Source organism: Mirounga angustirostris, unplaced genomic scaffold (genome assembly GCF_029215605.1).
Source record: "Mirounga angustirostris isolate CCGP_5_RB_7025 unplaced genomic scaffold, mMirAng1.0.hap1 SCAF_5, whole genome shotgun sequence".
In the NCBI taxonomy this organism is placed as follows: domain Eukaryota; kingdom Metazoa; phylum Chordata; class Mammalia; order Carnivora; family Phocidae; genus Mirounga; species Mirounga angustirostris.
In genome coordinates this window covers 118447526-118467830 of record NW_026991713.1, presented here as the reverse complement: position 1 = coordinate 118467830, position 20305 = coordinate 118447526, and the positions used below count along the sequence as shown (strand labels likewise).

Here is a 20305-nt window from a genome sequence, read left to right as displayed (position 1 = left end):
TCAAAGGAAAAATAAGAAGAGTGATTTACCCCTCATTGTGGAGAGTAATCTGCTTTACTCAGTCTATTGACTTAAATATTATTTTCATCTAAAGAAATACTTTCACAGAAACATCTAGAATAATGTTTGACCAAATATCTGGATACCATGGCCTAGCCAAGTTAAAACATGAAAATTAATCATCATAAGTCCATCACTTATAAATATGGCACTCATACACATCTCCTTAAATCATACTCAGTCTCCAAATAAAGGCAGTAGCAAGGTCCTACTTCTGCCTGGAATGATTTAACTATCCTGTGTACAACCAAAACATACTAACCCTTTCTCCAGAAGAGGATGTAATGATATTTACTCTTCTCCTTGATATCCTGTAACTTAAATACTATGATATAAAATTAATGCTAATTTTTAAAGTTAGGACATTTTATGTTACCTAAGGGGATAAGAGAGGGGAAAAAACAACGATATTTCATAATACACACATACACACTTATTTATAACAAAATAAGGAAGAAATACTCATGGCAGTTACAACCCTTTTGTCTATAGGTGGCCACATGGTGGTAGTTGGTATTTATAACTAACTTTCCTCCAGTACACATTCCATATTCCCTTTGCCCTCAGCAAGCACTTTAGCTGGATGTGATTCTTTACCTGGTAGGGTGATCCATGTCTTCATTCCTGAGGGTCTGGGCCATTAGTAGTCCTGCCTGGATTCGGTAATTGTAGTTTTCCATTGACCTTAATCACAAGGCGTAGTAATACTAACAGACACCCTAAGGACTTCCTATATTCTAGATATAGTCTTCTTACCTCTACTGTGGAGTAGCAGTCCAATTTCCCATTGGTAACTGGGATCAGTCACCCCAGCAGGACTGTAACATCCTTCTTTGCCTGCCTTAGAGGCATGGGGAGGCCAAAGTGGCTGGGTGGCAGTTTTAACTTCCAGTACAGTGGAATCATTGTTGTGTCTTTTGGTGGAAGCATTCTCCCCTTTGGAACTAAGACCTCTAGGCCAGCAGAGCATAAGGTCTGGGAGGCAGGAAGCAAAAATGTTGCTAATGGGTCCCTAGGGGTAATCAGGAGTGCTGCCACACACATTTCCACCCCTTGATTCCGGGACCCGCCATCACTGGCTATGGGAGAAACGGCACCATATATTGGATGCTGATTCGGAACATAACCTTGTGGAGAACCTTGCCCAGGCCCCTGCAAGGTATTGCCACTTTGCTGACATGGTAACTAAGTCTTCAAAAGGCCATTCTGTCAAGCCAGCTGCTTCGGGATGGCGGGCATCATGGTAAGACAGGGAATTCCGTGAGCATCCTTCCTGTGTTCCTCTCACTTTAAGGATTCCCACTTTAAATGTCTCGCTGTTCGGGTAAGGTTGCAATTTTCCACAGCGATGGGGATTCAGGAGATTCCTCAGGCAAGAGGGCCACAAACTTATAATACTTCCTCTACCAGTAGGAGATTTTAAGGAATACACTTTCCTTCAGCTTCTGTCTGCTTTTTCAAAGAATATTTTCTTCAGATTTTAAAATTGTTATTGGTAGGAGGTTGTATGAGCAACTTGACTTGGCTACCATTACTGGAAATGTCCAGTAATTATCTTTTATCTGTGGAACATTTTGGAGTAGGGGAAACAAGAAGAGATGGGGCAAATTGTGAGGGAGAGCGATGTTATGATCATAAACAAAACTGTTTCCTTGGACATCTGTCACAACAAAGTTAACAGCAATACATTCTGACTGACCTTTGTCTTACAGTAAAATTTGGGAAGTATCAATCTCTTTTAGTACAATTTTCTAAAGTTGTGTTTGCTTTTATTATTAGGAATTGAATGACCTTCATATAGAAGCACTTTCCGTGATAGCAAATTGCCTTGAAGATATGGATACTTTGGTGCTCTTTCAGCAGACAGGGGGTCTTAAGAAGCTCCTCTCATTTGCAGAAAACTCTACAATTCCTGATATTCAGAAGAACGCAGCAAAAGCAATAACTAAAGCAGCTTATGATCGTATGTCTCATTTTATATAAACTAAGCACACATACTTCCTCTTTTATTCTTGATTTTGATTAGTACTAACAAGCACTGGAGTATTTGTCTGCTTTTAAATGGTCATCTGAGAATAGTGCCATATTTGCTATTTGGGGCCAAAATTCATCCTAATGCCAATGAGTAAAAGTAGAGATTGCTTTGTCAGGGATATAATAAACTCTATGATTTAATTATGTTTTTTTAAGCAATGCATTCATAAATTAAGTTTTTAAGCCTTTATTTCTCTTGATTTTGAAATTTTACAGAATCCATGCATTGTTTGTGATCCTGAAAATGTTGTTTCAATATGGAATGATATCTATACCATAATTTCAACTTCAGCCGGAGACTAGCAGTGCCATGTGATATAGCTGTGAAAAATAATATGCTCATACTATATACATAATACAATTTTCATTTCAGTGGCAAGCTATGTTGACATAAATCTGTAAAATATGAGAGATTAATTATATCACAAGCACTGAAGCTGAAATTATAGTTTTAATTTATGTATATTTGGAGTATTTTATTTAATAAAAGAAGTGATTTTATTTTCCCCCTTCCACATCACTCCTCTTATAAATGATGACAGTTTTGACTAGTTTAAGTGATTTATATTCTAAACATATATACTCACATCTGTATATATGTCTGTGTATATATTATGGGAAACATTTCCTTCTCAATCCATACTGATTTCTTCAAGGCAGAGTTTTATTGCAGTAAGTCGAGTTTCACCATCCAGCACATAGTTAACATAGAGGGAACTTGCCAAATCTAGACAGGCTGTAAAATTGAAGTTTTTAATACTGGAAAAAGTTGCTTGATTCAGTATTCTGTCATATGGAATTTAGACCTTATCAAACCTGATCAGTTCTGTTTTCCAACTTTCTCAGGACTTCTTAGCTATTTAAGACCAAAAGAAAGGGCAATGGCAAGACACGGACAATATCAGACCTAAAATTTTTGCAATTTCTCTTTTGTCTAGTGTGGTTGGACCATTTCAAGATGGTCGCAGCCCCTCTTGGGATAGTGAGTTTCATTACTCATCATGTGACGTAGCAGTGGGAAGAGCACTGGGTGGAGAGTCCCTGTTGGTCCATTTCTACTGCTAGTCCCACTCCTGGCACTGAGATGACCTAGGTTGTGACTATGTGTGAACCACAGCCTCTCTGGACCTATTTATTAATGATTTATTGAGCCCCCACTCTGTGTCAATAAACCCAGAACAGGCAAAGAAACAGGTGATCACACTGTAGTGTTAAATGAGCTTGATGATAGAAGAAAAGGATCACTTGGGGGGGCCACCTAATGTCAACTTGGATCAGATAGATCTTCCTGACATAGGTGATTTACAAGCTAGGACCTGAAGTAAATAATAGAAATTGGCTGGGCAAAGAAGGTCGTGGTGGGATGGGGAAGGATCACCAGAGCTCAAAGGAGAAGGAACGGTGTGTAAAGGCCAGAGGAGAGACAGAGCATGGTAAATTCCAGAACTGAAAATTTTCAGAATGGCTCATGAATATAATGCAGCAGAAAACTGAAAGTGAAGGCTGTAGAAGTAATGAGGAGCCAGATGCTAATGGGTGATAGAGGCCAAGTTAAGGACTTTGGACCTTATTTTGATGGCAACAAAGAGCCACTGAAGTGGCTTAGAGAGGTGAGGGACCATTACAGATATTTTTTAAAGAAAGAAGCCTCTTGTTGCAAAGTGGAGGAGAGATTAGAAGTGTGCAGGACCAGACCCAGAAAAGACCAGGAAGGGGATTGCTGTGGTAATCTAGGTGGAAGGTGAAAGTATCCTGAAACAGACATTTGCAAGGAGGACCACCAGCACAGTGCTTGGCACATTGGGAGGACCCATAAGTTTTTGTTGACTGACTACATGGGTTGGAGGAGGAAGAAGGCGATGTCAAGGATAAGGCCAGGTTTCTGGCTGGGACGGCTGGAGGTAGAATGGTGCCATTCACTGAAATGGGGAACTCAAGAAGAGGAGCTGGTTTTGATGAAAGGAAAGGAAATGAGTTCTATTCTTTCAAAAATGGTGGTAAAAGGGGTGCCTGGCTGGCTCAGTTGGTGGAGCATTGTGACTCTTGATCCTCAGGGTCATGAGTTCTAGCCCCATGTTGGGTGTAGAGATTATAAATAAACTTTAAAATAAATAAACAAATTAATTAATTAATTAATAGAAATTATGGTAAAACACACATAGTATTAAGTTTACTGTCTTAACCAATTTTAAGCTCAGTGGCATGAAGTACATTCACGTTTTTGTGCTACCATCGCCAACATCCGTCTCCAGAACTCTTTTCATCTTGCCAAAGAGACACCCTGTACCTGTGGAACAACAAACTCCCCATTTCTTCCTCCTTGCAGTCCCTGACAACCACCATCCTCTCTGTCTCTATGATTTTGACTATTTTAAGTCCTTATATAGATGGAACCATACAATATTTGTCCTTTTGTGACTAGCTTGTTTCACTTTGTGTGACTTATTCTCAGATTTATCCATGTTCTAGCGTACATCAGAATTTCCTTCCTTTTTAAGGCTGACTAGTGTTCCATAGTATTGTATATATCACATTTTGTTGATCTATTTGTCTATTAATGGACACTTGGGTTGCTTCCACTTTTTGGCTACTGTGAATAATGCTGCTATGAACATCCATATACAAATAGCTTTTCAAGGGCGCCTGGGTGGCTCAGTTGGTTAAGCGACTGCCTTCGGCTCAGGTCATGATCCTGGAGTCCTGGGATCGAGTCCCACATCGGGCTCCCAGCTCAGCGGCGAACCTGCTTCTCCCTCTGACCTTCTCCCCTCTCATGCTGTTTCTCTCTCTCTCGCTCTCTAATACATAAATAAATAAAATCTTTAAAAAAAATAGCTTTTCAAGACCCTGCATTCCGTTCTTTGGGGTATACTGACTGGACTTGTTGGATCATATGGTAATTCTGTGTTAAATATGTTGAGGAGCTGACATAACGTTTTCCTAGCAGCTGCACCATTTTACATTCCCATCAACAGGATACAAAGGTTCCAATTTCTCTACATTCTCACCAGTACTTGCTATGTTGTTTATTAGTCAATAGCCATGCTAATGAGTATGAGGTGGTATTTCATTGTGTTTTGGTTTGTACTTCTCTAATGACTAGTGATGTTGAGCATTTTTTCCATGATCTATTGTCCATTTGTTTCTCTTCTTTGGAAAAAATATCTACTTAAATCCTTTGCCCATTTTTTAACCAGGTTGGTTTTTTTTGTTTGTTTTGTTGTTGTTGTTGTTGTTATTGAGTTGTAGGAGTTCTTTATACTGTGGGTAGTAACTCCTTATCAGATGTATGATTTGCAAATATTTTTCCCCATTCCATGGGTTGCCTTTTCACTCTATTGATTGTGTCCTTTGATGCAGTTTTTAATTCTGATGTAATCCAATTTATTTTTTCTTTTGTTTCCTGTACTTTTGGTGTTATATCCAAAAAATCATTAACAAATCTGACATCAGGAAAATTTTCCCATTTTTGTCTAGGCATTTTATAGTTTTATCTCTAATGTTTAGGTTTTTGATCCATTTTGAGTTGTTTTTGTATATGGTGTTAAGGATCCAACTTCCTTCTTTTGCAAGTGGAAATCCAGTTTCCTAGCACCATTTGTTGAAATCCATTCTTTATTTGTAATACAAAGAAACTCAACCAGATAGTCTTTAAATTCCATCTGGCACTTTATGTTTTATGAATCTACTTCCTTATGTTAGTTCTAAAATGACTATATTCCAGTTCCAAATTGTGTCTCCTCACTATTTTAGAATCAAATGACTAAATCTGTATTTATTACATCTATGTCATTTGTGATTTTTTTTCATGTTCCCTTTAACCACCATTTTTCCAGACTGAAGAATCTATATTTTACTTAGTCTTTCCCCATATGTCACGTCTGTAGGCTATCCTATAATCATCGTCTTACTTTTTCTGGACTTTCTCTTGTTCACGATACCCTCTTTGAAGTAGGGTGATATGTATTATGAACAGCATTTTAAAAACATGCACTGTCATTTTATGTAATATAAAGATTTGGTTATCTTATGATTATTTTCAATTTCAGTTTTATGAAGCAAGTATCTTAATCAGCCTTTTGACCATGTCAGCAGACTGAGCCAACACTTCGAGGGAAAGACCTACAGTGAACCCCAGATCCCATTTCTCCAACAGGACCCAGAGTTCAAAGTCTTCCATTTTAAATTCTAACATTTTTTGATTTGTAGTTAAAAAAATGCAAATTTTGCTTTGGAAATAATATTGCATTTTCACTGAGGTCTAGGAAATAATCAGTGTATACTGGTCTTCTATGAAATCTTGAGAAGGTATGTTCTTTGCTTACTACTTAACAAATATTTATTCTATGCATGCTATATGCAAGGCACTATTCTAGAAGATAAAGGTAAACAATGAATAAAATAAGTGGATAAATATTTGTTGAATAGAAAAAAGATGTATTTCCAGTGGAATGTAGAGTTTGATATTTGCCTTTTAGCTCAGCTTTCTAAATTACATTGTACAGTTTTTGTCATCCTTATTTTTTATCTATTCTTAGATCTATCACAGAAGAAGAGTGGTATGTTAGAAGTTTCTCACTATGTTATTTCTGTTGATTTTTTCTTGTAATTTTATTTTAACTAACTTTGTTTTATTTAATGTTATTTTATATCCATTATTGATTTTTTTTAAATCTCATTTAATTGATTTTTAGCTTTAAATTCTAATTTGATATTAAGATTGCCATTTATCATCAAATATGGTCTTGGCAAAAACCAGCTCTGTAATCTCCAGATAGTTTAAATAAAGAGACAAATGAAGGGACTACTTTCCAAAGTACAGTTAGGGTTAAGGGAACAAACAACGGATGGTGAGATCCCCACAGATTAGCAATATCTTATCTCCATGCCTTAACCTTAAGCATGTGACTTCTGCTTCTACCATTCTGCCAAAATAGTCCTTGTAGAATTTGGCATTAACTTCCCAGCTCCTAAATCTTACAGACATGTCATTTAGCTGATTATTCTCTTCTATTTATTTATTTACCTCCTTATGCTGTTTACATAGCCAAATCAACAATAACCACCTCCTCTTCCCTGCCTCCATTCTATACTGTGCTTTATTTTCAACCCCTAAATATTTCTTGTCTACCCCTTCTTATATCAACTCTTGCCTGCCTTGACTTCTCTCTGCCAGAGCTAGCCAGATCTATCATGCTTTACTTTATATTAATTAGTAACAATGGTAAACTCTAAAAACTTAACAAGGATTCACAAAGTTATCTCCTAATATTTCTGTATTGAAAATACATAGTTGTGAATTTTCAAAATAATTTTCCACAGTTAGAAAATCCTAGAAGAGACCACAGGCAGTAATTTCTCTGACATAGGCCGTAGCAACATTTTTCTGGATATGTCTCCTGAGGCAAGGAAAGCAAAAGCAAAAATAAACAATTGGGACTACATCAAAATAGAAAGCTTCTGCACAGCGAAGGAAGCAATCAGCAAGACTAAGAGACAACCTACCAAATGAGAGAAGCTATTTGCCCTGTTAGAAAACTCCATTCATAAGCAGATTTTAACAAATACTGCTCTTCATCCTGTTATTAAGAATAATGTAACCATCAGTATTCATTTATAACGTTTTTTTTTTACTTTCCATCATCACCAAACATCTTTTGTAGATTAGGTAATGCATTGTCATTGCATGTCAAAAACACAGTTGAAACACACAACCTTGAAGTTTTGTTTGTTGAGTACTTTTTAACCTGCGTCCCCACCCCACCGTAGAAAGCCCAGACCAGTATGCCTTTGACCTGGCACCAGGAGGAGGAAGGTGTTAATTGCCACGTTGCCATGAGGTTTATGAACTGGCATTAACATCTCAGCAGGACCAAAGGTGGTACAATAGCAACTTCTGAGGGTGGGCGAAGAAAGCATCATTACGAGCAGATTTATTTCCAGTTACAAAACCTCATGCTTTTTATTTTAGTGATACTGCACAAATGTTATTTTTAAAGGACGTTACTCTATTAGTCACATAATTACCTTGCCATCTTTATTATCTGTGTAATTAAAACATAAATACTTTACTTCTTGGTGTAGCAATTCAATGAAGGTACTTGGTTAATATGTTAATTCATCTTTTAAATCCATTATAGCCACACTGCAGTCAGCACTTTTGAGGTTTGGTGAACACAGCTGGATTTTGAGAACACTCCCAGCAGGGTTGAGAAACTAATTGCCCACAGTATTTAGATTATTTTGAAAAATCTTTCCAATAAAGGCATATATACTGTTTTTTTTTGAATGCAAAAACTGCATTACAACTGCATACTCCAAAGTTAGTCTTTACAAATTAATTCTTTTGGCCGATTTCCCTGGTAGAACTTACTCTCAGACTGTTCCGTTTAGTGAAGTTAATTTAGAGCTTGAGATTCAGGGAAGTCTTAATTATAAATCTAAGCAATTTAGGTCAGAGACTCTAGAAAACTTTCAGATCTTGTTTATTCAGGGATTACTAATCAGGACTACATATATTTTAAAACATTTCAGAAGCCACATACTTGAGATTTAACTATTAATCGCAACATTTTTATAAAACAGTTCTGACCTGACTGAATCCTAATTTTAAATGAAAGGAGCAAGGGATTAAAATGATAGGATTACAGGACATGGTTCATAATTGGTTTAAGACAAATGAACAGAAGTGGTAGTAATTTAGCTGGTGCCAGTTATGATCAGATTGCGGTGTATCCGATGAACAAAGGCCAAAAATGTTTGCAAAGATGGTGGCATCTCAATGTGATTCTGCTTCTGTGAGTGGGGCAATTTAAAAAACTCATTGTTGGAAGAAGATAGAAATTGTGTATTAACTTTAATGTGGAAAACCAGTTTCGATAACTTCTCAGAATATTCCTGGAAAAACAAGTTAATTACAGTATATGTAAGTAATGAATTACTTCCACATGCAGATGTTATGTATGACCTAAATTAGTATCAGCAGTTTTTGCAGAGATTTTTATTCTAACAGAATAGTCTCATGTATATCAACATCCTAAGAGCCTATATCATACATTCTTCTGTTTTAATCAAGTAAATTGAGTTTATGAAGGTCAATTCATGGAGAATCAACCCTAAGACAAAGTTTTTTGAAGGAACTGTAAATAAATTAGCAAAGAATTATTTGTAAGCTGTTGCTTTTCAAACTAGTCTCTGGTACCTCTTTTGGCATTAAAATTGAGTTTGGTTAATATACCTTTTTTCGAGACCATGTCGTTAATAAATAGTAACTTATTTAGAATTAACTATAGAACACAGAACAAAAAATTAAGTTTTAATGTTCTAATTTAGTTTAATGTAGTGTTTGCTTAGTATAGTAATGAGGTTGTCATTTATTTAAAAAATGAAACGAAATCAAGAGAAAAACATTAGGGAACAAAGAGAACATTAAAAATACTTGGGTTTTTCATTTAGTATTCTATGATGGAGTGAATATGGTATGTACTTAGAGTCATAATTTTATTTGTTTTCAAATAAAGAAAATCATGCTAATGTATGTTTAGATTATATTGATGGTAATTTAGCAATTAAATATTTAATTTTTGCTACAACAGCATGTATTGTAATGAGGTAAAAAATGAATATGATTTTTTGATATAAGATTATAAATCCTTAAGACTTGGGATCATACTCTATTACTCCTTTTTCACTTTCTCCTCTCCTCTCTTTTTCTCTCAAGCATCCAGCATGCCAGTTTGTACAACTTAGGCATTCTTCAAATATTGAGTTTTGTATTTAAAGTGAACATCAAATCAACAGGGTTTTGTCCTTAGTGCGAAGAAAGCATTGTGAACACGGCACCATGCCAGGCCCCATGATTGGCATTAAATAAATTCTCTCTAAATCTGAAACTTGCCTTTTTCTTATTATAGAATTGTCATTTTTTTTTAAAGATTTATTTATTTATTTTAGAGAGACAGAGAGCATGAGCAGGAGGAACAGAGGGAGAGGGAGAGAGAATCTCAAGCAAATTCCGTGCTGAGTGCAGAGCCTGATGTGGGGCTCAATCTCACAACCCTGAGATCATGACCTGAGCTGAAACCAAGAGTCAGAGGCTTAACCGACGAGGCTGAACACCCAGGCACCCCTAGAATTTTCTTTGCTGCGTTATTGATATCATATTAGGGAAAAAATTCCAATATCCATAAGTCATTTTGCATAATCACTGTGTTCTAAAGGTTAAACAGGTGTATATTTTGTTTAGTTTTAAAGCTAAGAAATAGTTTGAATTCCTGTTATATTTTAGATGAGGAAGTAGTTACCCTTGCACAATTTTTGCAGCAACATTCTGATTTTTTTTTTCCTTTTGGTTTATGCAAGCTGAAAATAGAAAACTCTTTCACGAACAAGAGGTCGAAAAATGCCTTGTGGCCCTTTTGGGTTCTGAAAATGACGGAACGAAAATTGCTGCCTCCCAAGCTATTTCGGTGATGTGTGAGAATTCAGGCAGCAAAGAATTTTTCAATAATCAGGGTAAGCAAACCAGACAGAGCCATTTTTAGGCCACCAAACTGTCGTTTACCTGGATGTTTATAGACCCACATCTTCCCTTTCGGTTTCTGCAGGGATTCCACAGTTAATTCAGTTGCTCAGGAGTGACAGTGAAGAAGTAAGGGAAGCTGCGGCCCTCGCCCTAGCTAATCTGACCACATGCAACACGGCGAATGCAAAGTGAGTACCAGACAACACAACACTGCCTCGTTTGGGGGCACCCAACAGTCCAACATGTTCTGACTGTAATATTTTGGCTTTCAAGGCAGTGTACATATTCTGTCAGCTGTTCTATCTTGGATTATTCCTCAGAAACCCTCTCGTGTGGAAGATTCCAGAACAAACAGAACTGGAGAGTGCTGGAAATATTAAAGACAACTTTATATAAACCTTCGATACATCTAGAAAAAATATAAAAGATCCATTTATGGATCGTTTTAAAACGACATAAACATTAGGCAAATCTAGAAACATTTTAAAAAGTCAATCTGAAACAACATAATATGGCTAAATACTATGAGGAAAGATTGGAAAGGAATGCCCTCTGCATTCCAAACACTGTGGTACATGATCTGTATTCGTTATAAATTTTAATTATCTAGATAATCTGTCAACAAATGAGAAAACTGAGGCTCTGCAATTTACCTAATTTTCCTGGGTATACAAATTTATTAAAATATCTGAGCTGGAAATTAAACCCAGGTCTGCTGGCCTCCAGAATCTATGTTCTTTTCTCTACAGAAGACCACCTTATAAAAGAGTGAGAATTTCTTGAAGGCAACTTTCATAAATAAAATAATTATTTCCCCTCCCTACATCTCATTTGGTATGCTTATTAGTCAGGATTCTCTAGAGAAACAGAACCGATAGGACATAATATACATAGACATGGAGGTTTATTATAGGAATTGGCTTATGTGATTATGAAGGCCAAGAAGTTTCATGATCTGCCATCTGCAAACTGGGGAACCAGGAAAGATGCTGGTATAATTTAGTCCGAGTTTGACGGCCTGAGAGCCAGGGAAGCCAGTGTCCCAGGGCAGGAAAAGATGAATGTCTCAGCTTAGGCAGAGAGCAAGTTTACCTTTCCACTTTCTTTGTTCTATTTGAACCCTCAATGGATTAGGTGATGCCCACCCACTTTGGTGAGAGCAACCTTTACTCAGTCTACTGATTCAAATGCTAACCTCTTCCAGAAAGACCTTCACAGACACACTCAAAAATAATGTTTTACCAGCTACCTGGATATTGTTTAGCCCAGGCAAGTTGACACATAAAGTCCACCATCACAATACGTAAGTTATTAACTTTCGTGTATTATTCCTTTGTGGCATTGTGGCTAAAATTACTCTTTTTTAACTTGAAATAAATCTTCCTCCACCTCCCTCATATACTTAATCTATCTCTTAGCCTTTCCTTCCCTTTCACTCCTCCCACACAAATATTTTACAAGTCTTTAATGCAATGACTAAAAATCTAACAATGCCTGATTCAAATTCAGCCAAAATGTATAAGCATCAGAACAAAATTGTGTTCCTTTAAAAGCTACAATCTTTGACACGGTAATTTCCAAAATTCAGGGTCATCATCATCTATATGAAAGCACATAAATTTCTAGAATATTGAGTCATAGTAAGTAGCAATTTGAAAATAGCTTATTTAGTGATTGTTCCAGTATCGTCGGGCTGGTGCTAAAGTCTTATCAGTGACACTAAAACTCTTCTATCTCAGGTGCATTTAGATTTATATATTACCTAAAACACTTTAACAGGCCTCCAGAGTGTATAGACATCGTAATTTGATGTGAGTTTGCCTGGCTTATATCATCTCACAGTTTTATATAAAATCATAGAAAATTAGGATGTTAAGTAGCTTCTAAAAGAGGCTGCCTCCAGATTTTCTCTTGCAATTTAATCATCTATTTCACAGAATTTTGTCATCTGACTCTAGGTTCCATTTTGTGAACATAGAAAGGTCAATTAACACTAAATGATGCCACACATCTCAATTTTTGTAATTTATTTTTTTAAAATTTTCAATTGCAGTTATTTAATCTATTATATATTGTCCTTTCTGACTTTTTTGTTTTTCAATTTGTGTTTGGTATGGAAAATGGGACATGAATAAAAGTGGTTTTATGGATGTCTTTTGAGGCCTGTATAGTTTTTACTTTGGACTTTTGAGCTAAAAGATATTGAAAATAAATATTTCTGAGGAGGAGATGGAGTCAGATTTGACATGTTTGTACCAAATGCTGAAGACTGGAGTTGACAAAGATTCTATAGTCAATCAAAAGGAATGAAAACAAGTAAGCCACATTGTCTATCCTTCTAGCAAGCCTCTTAGAGTATTAATTAGAATCACAACAGAAGAGACAGCAACCATGACTGATTATTTTTAATAAGAAGTGTTTTCTACTCAGATCATCTTTAAAAACATATTAGCTTAAACTCAGCATTGGTGAGTATTTCTAGCATTACATTTTAGAAGCGGGGCCTTAGATCACCTTTCCTAGCTGTGCAATAGGGGTTGGGGGGCTGAGTCACGGCTCTGCTGCTGGGGTGGTGGGACTAGGGGATAGAAAGAATGTTGCTTTTCTGCCACACCTAAGTGGTAAAAGAAGGCAAAAAACCAGAGTTAATGTCTTCCAGGTGCACTGGGTAGCTGTTGAGGTACCTGATAATTGCTAGCCTAATTAAAAAAAAAAAAACTTGCAGTTAAGCACTATGAATACTAATTTTGTTTGTTAGAAGACAACCCTCTGGCATTCATATCCCTATGTGCCTAAAATGGATTTCTAATTCTTTTTTTTTTTTTTTAAGATTTTATTTATTTATTTGACAGAGATAGAGTGAGAGAGAGGGAACACAAGCAGGGGGAGTGGGAGAGGGAGAAGCAGGCTTCCCGCGGAGCAGGGAGCCTGATGTGGGACTGGATCCCAGGACCCTGGGATCATGGCCCCAGCCGAAGGCAGATGCTTAACCGATTGAGTCACCAAGGCGCCTGGACTTTTAATTCTTAAAGCCAGGGCACCTTCTGGAGTTGGAGGCCCATTTCATGAAATGAATGTTCTCTGGTGTGTTATGATTACATTTTATGCTGATATAATTTCCTTATGTAACAACAGATTTTTGCCTGGCAAGTTGTGGGTAAATTAAAATTTTCTAAGTTAAAGGAAAAAAAAAAAACAAAAACGGGGCACCTGGGTGGCTCAGTTGTTAAACGTCTGCCTTAGGCTCAGGTCATGTTCCCAGGGTCCTGGGATCAAGGCCCGCATCAGGCTCCCTGCTCAGTGGGAAGCCTGCTTCTCCCTCTACCACTCCCCCTGCTTGTGTTCCCTCTCTCGCTGTGTCTCTCTCTGTCAAATAAGGAAATAAAATCTTAAAAAAAAAATAAGTTAAAGGAAAAAAAATCAACCAGAGGAAGGAAAAATATACTTTGTGGTGACTCTTTTTGTGAAATTGATAAATGCTTTTAAAAAACAAAATATTTTTATGGTCTAAAAATAGAATTTTATACAAATTTGTAATCTAAAATACCTATATTCAGATGTTCACACATCTTGCTTTCTTAAGAGAGAAAACACACTCATATGCAATAGAATGGTAAGATGATGAGCAATTCTGCTAGCAGTGATAAATAGTCAGACCACCCATACCCCTTTCAACTTTAATTATAACTATCACCTTAATTGGTGCCAAAAGATTTTGCCTCACTGGTATTCTCTGTGAATAAGGCTTCCTGGATGCTCAAGTTTTCCGTATATTTGAAAATTCTTTATAATCAACAAAGCTTTTGAAAGTTTGTAATGCATGTGAATTAAAATACTCTAAAATCCTTCCTCCAACTTTTGAAGCGGATCATTACTGTTACTAGACTTTTGGGGGAGGGTTATGGTCGCCATTTTGAGTTGATGGCCACCATGCGCTCCAAGGTGGTGGTATCAGAGCCCTGTAGGGAGGGTGGATGGCTGCTGCACTCTGAGTGTGACCTTCTGGCCTCAGTGCCTCTTGAATGCTGACTCATCTTGTCGACTCCTCATTGGCAAGCCGTCAGTGTCAATTTTCACTGCTGTCTGTAGATCTGATTGGCAGGACTGATCCTGCCAAAATTCTCTTCAAATGCCTTCCTTTCGGTCAGTTAACCAAGCTTTATCAAATTTTATATAAAAGCCATAAGTGAAGGCCTGAGACCTCTTCTCTAAGTGGTGTTTTGGTCCTCAGAGACCATTTCTTCCTTCCTTCCTTTCTCTCTTCCTTCCTTTCTCTCTTCCTCCCTCCCTCCCTTTTTTCCTTCCTTCTTTCCTTCCTTTCCTCCCTTCCTTCCTTCCTTCTTTTTTCTTTCTTTCTTTCTGATAGTGCTCATGTATATTATGGATATATGAAGTTTCCAGGTATTTGAGTTATAGACAATTGAGACTGTACTTAAAAAACAATAAATCTAAATAAATAAATAAATAAAAACAATAAATCTGGCAGACACACATTCCTTTGCTTACAAATAAGCAGGTGTTAGGGAGTAAAATGATGAAAAGTAAAGTAGATCACAAAATCTGTTCTGGAAATACGTACAACTTCCAGCAGTATTTTGCCTCAGGCCTTATGGATGGACCAGTCTCTGTGCATGGAATGTTCTTCTAACTCCAGAATGCCCATGGCTCACTCGTCCTTTAAGTCTGTTCAAATGTCATCTTCTTTTTTTTTTTTTAAAGATTTTATTTATTTATTTGACACAGAGAGAGACACAGCGAGAGAGGGAACACAAGCAGGGGGAGTGGGAGAGGGAGAAGCAGGCTTCCTGCCGAGCAGAGAGCCCGATGCGGGGCTCGATCCCAGGACCCTGGAATCATGACCTGAGCCAAAGGCAGACGCTTAACGACTGAGCCACCCAGGTGCCCCCAAATGTCACCTTCTTAAAGAGACCCACCATGACCACATTGTTTACTGTTGCAACCACACACACTTTTTCTCAAACCTCTTTCCCTGCTGCCCCTTTTCCATCGCACTTATGATTTTCTAACATACTGTGTAACTCACTCATTATGTTTGTTATTTATTTTCTGTCCCCAACCCTCCTCTGACCAGCACCCATGAAGGAAGTGCCTTTGTCTGTTTAATTCGCTGATGCCTACCAAGCATCTAGAATAGTGCCCACTGCAGAGTAGGCATTTGGGGGAAGTGGACTTAGCCAAAATACAATGGAAAGCAACAGGACAGTGAAAAGACAGGTCTGTCTGACATCAACCAATGCCCATAACTTCAAACAGAAAGCGATCATCTCTATTGTTTTGTGTGTTCATTTTTACATAATTGGAATCACAGAAGCAGCAGTGGAAACACACCTCTAAGAGTTTTCTAGTCATACTTCTCATTCTTTATTATCTTCAGGGTAAAAATCACTTAAAGTGGATAAAAACATGGTAAGGCCACAAACACAAATAAAAATAACAGTTTGGAGGTGTAGGAAAAAAGGACAAGAACAGCCAGATTGATTGATTGATTCATTCATTCATTCATTTTAAGATTTTATTTATTTATTTGTCAGAGAGAGAGAACAAGCATAAGCAGGGGAAGCAGTGGGCAGAGGGAGAAGCAGGCTCCCCACTGAGCAAGGAGCCAGAAGTGGGACTCGATCCCAGGACCCTGGGATCATGACCTGAGCCGAAGGCAGACGCTTAACCAACTGAGCCACGCAGGTGTCCCAACCAGATTCACTTATTTAAAGTGACAGAGGAGAAAAAAAGTAAAATTATTTTTTAAGTGAATAAATAAAAAGTGAGAAGGCTAAGACAACCCCATAGGAAAAAATAAGTGAAAATAGAAACCAAAGAGCAATAATGAATTTTTATATAAAAATGTAACCCATTGGGGTGGCTGGGTGACAATGTCAGTTAAGCATCCAAATCTTGGTTTTGGCTCAGGTCATGATCTCAGGGTGGTGGGATCGAGCCCTGCGTCAGGCTCTGCTCTCAGCAAGGAGCCTGCTTAAAGAGTCTCTCCCTCTCTCTCTGCTCCTACCCGCCCCCCCACCCCCACCCCACCCCCCGCCGGGGCTCACATGCATGTGCCCTCTTCCTCCCTAAAAATAAATAATAAATCTTAAAAAAAAAATGTAACCCATTTAGTTACTCTGGACACTGTTATCCTTTCTTGGTTCACTGCTAATCTTTCTGACAATTCTCAATTTATAATACTTTTTGGAAAGGAGAAAGTTGTTGATTTTTGATACAGGAAATACCATTTCAGTGAAATTTCATGTGATATTTACCTTGTATTCTTCTATCCAATTATTCATATCAAAGCTGTACATTATTTATGCAAATACCGAGAGAATTATTCTTGGTTGACATTCTTCTGAGGGGCAGATTCTACATATTATAGGAGTATTTTAAACTGTTAATTTATAACATCACTGCCATCTGTTGGATCTGATCAGAATTAGAGTTTCTGAGTTGTCCTAAGAATAAAAAGAGTTCGATGGTTTTCATTTTCCTTGCCAACACTAAGTAAATTTTGGCTATTAGTAAACTATGAAAAGATTAGAAAATAGTATGGTTGGTGACTACATAGTTCTCAAAAGATAGTTATTTTAGGAAATAAGACAATGAATAAAATAAAAACATAAAAAGTAATAATACAATTAATACCCATAGATAAGTAAGTACAAACTGTGGTTTTGCTGTAGAAAATACATAATCAAGTCTCTATTGTTTATTAATAGATCATACTAACTCCTGATTCTTCATACTTATTCCATGTTCTCTCCATGAAGAACTGGGTGATTTTGCTCAAGCTTAGAGACCTTCTAATCTCCATTTCTTTGTTTTTTATTTTTTATTTCTTATACCCCTTCTTCGCTTTCCGCAACAGCAGTGAGTTAAGTAAGTTCTAAATGACAGCACATATAGTGGTTACTTAAACTAACAAAAAGTTGCTTGCTAGGCCACTGCAGGCCTTCACAATACCAGAGACAAAGCTGCTCTTCTTCTTTCTCCTTCTTCTTCTTCTTCTTCTTCTTCTTCTTCTTCTTCTTCTTCTTCTTCTTCTCCTTCTCCTTCTCCTTCTCCTTCTCCTTCTCCTTCTCCTTCTCCTTCTAAGATATTATTCATTTACTTAGAGAGAGAGAGAACACAAGTGGGGAGGAGAGGGGGAAGCAGGTTCCCCGCTGAGCAGTGAGCCCAACATGGGGCTCAATCCCAGGACCCCGGGACCATGACCTGAGCCGAGGGCAGACACTTAACTGACTGAGCCACCTAGGGGCCCCTAGAGACAAAGCTCTTCTGTAGGGACCCGTCTGCTATTGTGTGACCTATGGTCAGGACCACAGCAAAGGAAATGAGGAGATGAGTAAGGAGTATACCTCAAAGGGATTCCAGAAAGAGACACAATGCCCCCAAATTATATGGATGTGTGTTTGAGTACTTTGGGAACTTTTGAATGTTCTTTATTATTTATGGATAACCTGTCATTTCGTATTATCAGTATTAATATTTCTCTTCACTAACGTAGAAACAAAGCATTGACTGAATAGTAGAATTATTCATGGCGTACCATGCCTAAGAAAGCCACATAAGGCGTAGAGAAACCATTTGAAAGGTGTGCCACGTATAGAACTTTATACAGCACTTGAAGAAAAGGCAGGACTTCATCTGTTCACCATGACCCAACTCCCTATTGGTCATTGGGCATTGTCAGGGGAGAGCCTGACCATAAGTCATTTCTTGGAATGTTAAATCTCTCTAGTATTGTGTAGAAAGCACTTCTCAAAGCTTTTTTTTTTTTCCATTCTCACCCCATTAAATAGAGTTGGGGGAAGGTAATATATTTGTATATTTATTTCTACAAGTATTTCTTTTAATTTGTAGACTTAAATATATAGACTAATGCTATGTCTTAGAATTGGCTATATTATGCACTCAAAGCTATTGTGCACCCAACGAGGACAGTCACTTTGAAGGAGAAAAAAAAGTCTCCCCTAAAGTTGGCAAAACACCACAAGCTACACTTCCATCTCTGTTCCTCTATGGGAAGAGATGGGATGTATGGCTTTGAGATGGCCAAGAGTCGTGTAATCTCACCCTTTGAAAATAAATTTTACCGTCTGTTCTAGAACATACTTCTTGGCCAGTTCACACATATACACTTAGAGTAAATAATCTTGTCACTTTGAATACTTTGCTATTAAAGAAACATCGACTGTAGAACTAATCCACTGTGATTTACAAAATTAAAATGCAGTCTCATGAAAAATGCAAACTCATGTTACAGACTTGATGTATCGGTTGGACTTCAGAATGCCAAAGCTGTACAGTTATTGTCTTTGTTGCGTAAGGGTTTTTCACCAGGAAAATGTTTCCAGAGCTGTTTTCACTGCTGTGAAGGGAACTGTGTCTTCATACTGACCCCTAGTGGTCATTAAGAAGGAAGTTGGGGGAGGGGCAAAAAAGGCAATGGAAAGATTGCTCTGAATTTTAATGAAAGGCACAATAATTTAATTTGAAACACTCTCTGGTGCATCTAAAATAATATTTTAAAACATTATTAAAATATTGTCATCTCATAAGCATTTCATTGTGTTGCTTTTGAAGAAAGAATATTCCCCTGCTAAATGTGTGTTAATAGATGCTTACATTTGTCTTTGGCACTTTTAAGGTGCGGTCACTTTAAAATGTTTTGACACATTCATTGTTCCGGTGACTGAATATCTGCTGTGCTATATAACCATATAGGATTAATAGCATATGCTTGGACAGCATTAGTTAATCTCATTGTTATTGTAGTCTCTCTAGAGCTGATTTTTTGCTCTTGACTTTGTATAATAGAAAAGATTATTTTGTTTTAAAATTCTTATTAGTATCACTTTGTTGTAAGATGCTACCTCCTTTGAATTAGAATGCTCACAATGTGAGCATCCTACAAGATAACTGAGTTAGTTTCATAACCTTTTAGGAAATTCAGTTTTGTATAAGGATGTTTTAAACTTTTGTATTAAGGATGATATCTCAAAGAATTTAAAGTGTTTATTTACTATTTTAAAAGGCTTCTGAAGTTAATAGATCAAATAAATGGGAAGAGTCTTTGTGGTAAACTTAAAATTTATTCTTGTATTATTTCCATACAAGTTTACTGAATGGATATTTTTCATTTCTACCTGTTAGTGCCTTGATTCCTTCTCTGCCTGATAGAATGTTGTTATAACACAGGCTATAGTAGGTTGGAAAAATCATACTGGATTTGAAGAAAAATATACAGTGAAAAGCTGGATATTACAATAAAACAGGTTGATTCCATATCTCCATTTTGTGTTAGTTGTTGCCTAGTCGACCTTCACAGTTTAAAATTTATTGGCTACTAGTTTCGTGAGGCTGTGGGGATCCCATGAAATGTTCAATTAGAAAATTGTCTGTGCTGCTTTTATTACCCAGAGAGCAGAGACTGACATTTGCATACTCTTACCTTAAAGTTTCTGGTACCCCTTTCATGTTTGATTTCTTTTTTTTTTTTTAAGATTTTATTTATTTATTTGACAGGGAGAGAGACAGCGAGAGAGGGAACACAAGCAGGGGGAGTGGGGGAGGGAGAAGCAGGCTTCCCGCGGAGCAGGGAGCCCGATGTGGGGCTCGATCCCAGGACCCTGGGATCATGACCTGAGCCGAAGGCAGACGCTTAACGACTGAGCC

General features: G+C 37.3%; 1 protein-coding gene across 1 annotated transcript in view; it reads left to right on the top strand.

Annotated features, from left to right (window-relative positions):
• ARMC3 (armadillo repeat containing 3) overlaps positions 1–20305 on the top strand; it is a 92882-nt gene that overhangs the window by 33407 nt on the left and 39170 nt on the right. The window contains exons 8-10 of the mRNA XM_064591974.1: positions 1840–2023; positions 10456–10608; positions 10701–10806. Of these exons, the coding sequence (XP_064448044.1) occupies positions 1840–2023; positions 10456–10608; positions 10701–10806 (443 nt within the window). The remainder of the gene's footprint in view (positions 1–1839; positions 2024–10455; positions 10609–10700; positions 10807–20305) is intronic.